This window comes from Notolepis coatsorum (assembly GCF_963971535.1).
Source record: "Notolepis coatsorum genome assembly, chromosome: 8".
In the NCBI taxonomy this organism is placed as follows: Eukaryota; Metazoa; Chordata; class Actinopteri; order Aulopiformes; family Paralepididae; genus Notolepis; species Notolepis coatsorum.
In genome coordinates, this window is record NC_140172.1 from 129,107,119 (window position 1) to 129,112,713 (window position 5,595).

Genomic DNA, 5,595 nt, shown 5'->3' on the forward strand with positions numbered 1-5,595 from the left:
GTTGAAAATGGGGGATCTATGTAAACGAGACGAAAGTGAAGTTGAAAATGGGGGACCCTGATGTAAACGAGACGAAAGTTAAGTTGTGTATGTGTCGTAAACGAGAGAGGGAGCGAGCGAGAGAGCCCCCCCCCCCCTCATCCACGCAGTAGTGCAAATACTTGTCCAGGCCACTAATACTTGTCTACGCCACGAAGCCCCGCCTCAAACCCATCCACGCCTGGCTCTGCGGCTCTGCAGATACCGCTCTTAAAGAGCACCTACGGGAGGCTGCAATTCGAAACTGGCCACCGTAAATGCCCAAAACCCCCACCACCTCCTAATAGACAGTCTCCTCCCCACTGCATGTATATATTCCCTCCCCACCGCATGTATATATTCCCTCCCCGCGTATGTATATCTCTCTCCCACCCACCCACCCCCTCCTAATGTAGTCCCCTCCCCATCATGTATATACTCTGTCAGGATCTAGGGGTAACAGTACTGTATATTTGAATACCGTTTATGTCACAAATGTATCAGTACTAAATACCTATATGTCCCTATGCCATAAATGTCATGTATGTTGTGTATGTCATAAATGTCTATATGAATTGAAAATGGGGGACCCTGATGGAAACAAGACTAACGTCTTTCTCAGGTCTGCATCCCCTTAACAATTGTGTGTATTGAGCCGTACTGTATTGTACCCATTCTGCAATCTGTTAAATAAAGTTTTCATTCATTCATTCATTCACCTTCATGCACCTCCGAGTACTTCGAGAAACTTCAGTACTTTCCGCCAATCAGCGCGCTCTCTGTGGCTGCCACAGGCTTGCCCCTTGAGACGGGCTGCAGCTGGACCCTACTCAACGGCTCTCACATAAAGGATAATCTATTTCTGTGTCCAGTGCCATAGATATATCCAGTGCGCCCTCCACTGTTCCATCGGCTATGGAAGAACCGTCCCAACAACTTCCGTGTGGGCGTGTACGCCACGCGCTGTGTGTAGCACAGGCACAGCTGAGCCGACACGACACCTCCTTGGACTTTCTATGTATGCCGAGCCCGAGAGAGACCACCACGAACACCGAGAAACACTCTAGTAAAACAACCATTCTCACTCAAAGAGAATGTCAGACCTGGCGGTTTCCATAGCAGTGCTGCTTACGATCGTGCTTCTCAGCGAGGCGATGCGCAGGGCAGCCGCGCGATTTATGGGAGATTATTGGAGGATCAACGCGGTGGAAGCGGCGTCTACGTTCCAACTCTGCGCGTGCTCGCGCGAGCTCAAACTCCTGGGCGAAGTGGGCCGCGTGGAGCCGCGCGTGGGCTTGACCACGTCTTACATAATCACCGTTATTAACGTGTTGACCTCCCGTGGCGCGTCGTGCAACCCCACCGGGACTCTCGAGAACGCGTGCCGCCGGTATATCAGCGCGCGGGGCGCCGCCGCGTTGATAGTGTGCCAGTTTTTGGGCGCATCGGCCGCGCGGCTCTTCGCGCTCTCGGTGTGGACACTGGGTCTGTCCGACCTTCACGTTAAGCACGAAAGGTTTGGATTCAAATGTTTCGATCCTATAAACGGGACTCTGGTTGAGGCCGCTGCCGTGGAGCTGGCCTGTGCCTTCGCTGTCCAAGGCGCATGCATGCACATTCGCAAATTGGACGAGAAATTCAGAGCTTACGCCATCGCCGCTGTCATCACATTTTTTGGTTATGCAGGTTCGTTCATCATTCTCTGCCGTAAATGTATATTTCACTTTAGAAGAACTTGTCAAAAATCAGCTATTTACCTCTAGTCTAAAGTCACATACAACAAGTAAACTATAGAGACCACTGCTGCAACATCACCAGTCATCCGAGGTGTCAGGCCAAATCTAAATGGTTCATACTTCTGAATTGTAAACAAACAATACAGCAATATTATTCTGTATAATAAAGTCAAAGGTACTTGTTTTTCGGAGCTTTCAAATGATCAGTAAAGGAACTATGTCTTACTTGAGGTGTACTAGTTTGACCAACAGACTGTTTAGAATCCTTCCATTTAATAATAATAATAAATTGAATTTGTATTGCACTTTTTGTTCGCTGGGATCCCAAAGTGGCAGGGATTTAAACAGAAGTAACCATGGTAACCATACTCTGAACATTCTATGCGGCCATAAGGATATATAGCACACTCAAACCTACAACAAACTGACCGGATCTGCTTGTATTTTTCAAAAGTAATACATCTGTAAACACACATCAAATGCCAAAACAAACACGTACCGTTGACTCAGAATTGTCTGTTTTATTATATTTAGACTAGGTCCCCAAAATAAATGGAAGTTAATGAGGAGCCTGACACATGGTGGTGTTGAGAGCAGGTGACAGCGACAGCTATATTCACAACCTTCCTTACTTTGAGATGACTACTTTAGACGTAAGACTGCTGAAACTTGACCATTTCTACTAAAGTAAAATATTCCTTTAAGTCACCTTATAACATTATCGTTAATGGCTTATATAGGAACTTGACCCAGACCTTTAAGTGTAAGTGTTTTGTAATTCTATAACTCCATAGGTTTCAATTACCAGTACGTTAGTTCAGGCATTGTTAGACCTTCATTATAATGTTCAGTTACCAAGATTCTATCTCAAAGGTGAGATCATTGCACACCTCCTGAAAAGATTTAAGCAGAAGAAACACACAGTGCATACAGTATCAGTTATAATAACGGTAACTTTGGAAAACAAGGCTAACCTGTGTTTATCAAGACGGATGTCTTGGATCAGTGAGATTTGGTGTCAGTGGTTATTAATGGCGTTGGTTTGGGAATGTCAGTGAATGATGGTATCATATGTCATGTCTCCAAAGTGACCCCTTGGTATTTTCTGCTCCACGGCAGGCGGTGGTATTTCAGGGGGCATTTTCAACCCTGTCCTGGCCTTCTCTATCCAGTTTCCCTGCAGTGGCCATTCTTTCCTGGAATACTGCTTTGTCTATTGGCTGGGGCCTCTCTTGGGTAAGGACGGATGTTGTGCTTTTGTGCAACTCAAGCAACTGGAAGTTTGTTAAATTTTCTTTTCTATTTTGTAACATTGTGTCGGGTTTTTGCACAACACAAAGTTAACGTACCACATGAGGGACAATGCAGCACATCTAACAAAACAAACAAAACATTTATCAACACAGTATAAACAAAAGACAATCAACCTCTCCAGATGTATTTTACACCTTTACAAATATTCGATATAGAATAACTATTTGTATGAATGTGTTTCTCTACTGAAAACCTCTCAGCAGCATCTCGTTACCCTCACTGAGAATGCTCATAATGCTGATATGCATATCTATGAATATGCATATCTATGAATATTAGGGGTGTAAAGGTACACGTATCCATACCGAACCGTTTCAGTGTGTACCGTTCTTATTTGGCATTAATAAATCAGATATCATGCACGTGTGCTTTTGTGTGTGCGCTCTCGCTCTGACTCGTTAAGCCTTTCCCCTACGCATATTCATTTCTGGAGCATTTCTTTATCCACTCTGGCGTGATGGTGTATTGTACTCGCAAATCGCTTCCTGTTTAATGAATCGGTTGAGTGCAGTGCCGACTCTACTTACGAGGTGGGCGTACTAGCGTAGGTCAGTGGCCAATCAGAGCGCAAAACGGGAACCCGGAAACACAAACGCGTTGGTAAAAGCATAGACGCAACCCAACCCCCTCCAATGTACAGTAAATGTCCTAAGTAACCCAATAATACACAAGACCCTCTTCTTGGGACCAAGTAAGGTTTTGTCGATAATCCAATGTAGTTACCCACCCCGCCTATCCCCCCCACCCCAACCCAACCACCTCCTATGTACAGTTCACCCTGGGTGAATCTGGGTTTAACATGATTTGTGGAGCTCCCTCTGGTGTTGTGGTCGTGGTATTCACTGACCTTTGGGAAGTATTTTGACATGTACATGGGCAGGCCAGCCAAGTAGAGCCTATAAATATTGGACCTATGCATTGGGGGGGGGGGGGGGGGGGGGGGGGGGGGGGGGTTGGGTCATCGAATGGTCAGCTTGTATTATCTTTACTTGCACATGTGCTCCTAAATTCACATCTATTTTTTGTTGCAAATGTGTGTTCAGTAAAAAAATAAATAAAAATCATATCGGTGCCCATCGGCCAACACACAGTATAGCTATGCTGATACCAATATGTCTGTGATAGGCCAATATTGGCTGATTAAATTGGCTGACCGATTAGTCAACAGTGAGAGACAAATACTTTTTTTATCACATTTGAATTGTGCCATGAATTACACATATGATGTTTGTACATTTTAAAAGTGTAATTGTCAGTTAGCTAGCATTAGATGGGGCAACAATGGCTCAGGAGGTAGAGCGGTGGTCTGGTTATCGGAAGGTTCCTGGTTCGATTCCCACTCCTCCCGGGCAGTGTGTCGAAGTGTCCTTGAGAAAGACACTTAAGCCCTAATTGCTCCTGATGAGCAGGTTGGCACCCTGCATGGTTGCCTCCGCCATTGTTGTGTGAATGTGTGAGTGAATCGGTGAATGTGAGGAACTAAATTGTAAGGCACTTTGGAAAAAAGCGCTATATAAATGCACCATTTATTACGTTATACTAGCATCAAAAGCTATCAATTATGTTAGCTAACTTGCAAGTCAAGAAGACTCAGTGTTCAGTGTTCTGATGGCCTGGGGGAAGAAGTGAACAGAATCACTAACAATTATGAGCTAAAGTGAACATTTTGGCCTCATCTCATGACCCACCTGGCCCCCTGCTGGGACCCCGTACTTTGAAAACCACTGTATTAAGGTGTATTTCACAAGTCGCTGAATGGAGTTCCAAATACCAAAACAACCTAATTCCTCTTACACATTCTACGGTATCTCTTTTCCCAGGCGCGGCAAGCTGCATACTGTTCTTTGAAAAAGTCATCCCCTTCCTCTCTCGAAAGACCACCGTCGGACTGGACGTCCCTGTTGTCCAGAAGAAGAAGACTCAGTAGCGCAGAGACGTGACAAGGCTAAGTCTCTCATTGGTGTATACTATAGGGTTTCCAAATCCCTTTGTTGTAAGGCGTCACGAAACCTGCATGTGTCTTAACTGGTCCATCAATGTGGTCCAAAATATATTAAAAGGGGGTAGTTCCTATACAGAGCTAGAGGGCGTAGTTCCTATCTACACAGTACAGCCAATGTGTTCTCACAGCATTAGAGGCAAGAAGGGTAGAATTAGATTTCAGTGCTCCTTACTCATTTGAGATCCAGTGGTGGTTCGAACACTGGACTTTACATATTACTACCAATTAGTGGAAATGGTGACAGGGGTCAGTAACTTCATTACAGAATAAACCAGGAGCCTCTAGATGGCGATATACACATGAGAACTGTCAACTTCCCCTACACATGTTGTAGAAGGAGATCGCCTGTGTGTGGTCCACGTGGTATTCCACATAGATATATATAGAACACTAGATAGCTTGCCCGCACTGCCGGCCAATGGAGAGCGACATCACTGAACCGCCGCCATCTTGGGAGGGTCAGCCTTGAGTGAGCTGCACAGACAAAAATACTCATAACTCGCTGAAATATTACAAACGGTTTGG

The 5,595-nt window shown here is 45.2% G+C and overlaps 1 protein-coding gene across 1 annotated transcript; it reads left to right on the forward strand.

Moving 5' to 3' along the window:
• Window positions 1–1,112: 1,112 nt before the first annotated feature.
• On the forward strand, window positions 1,113–4,995 carry LOC311233559 (aquaporin-11-like; the record flags this gene model as incomplete). The annotated part of the gene is made up of 3 exons (XM_084320526.1): window positions 1,113–1,704; window positions 2,874–2,990; window positions 4,889–4,995. 3 exons carry the CDS (start codon window positions 1,113–1,115, stop codon window positions 4,993–4,995), a joined length of 816 nt encoding a protein of 271 aa, XP_084176652.1.
• Window positions 4,996–5,595: the final 600 nt, after the last annotated feature.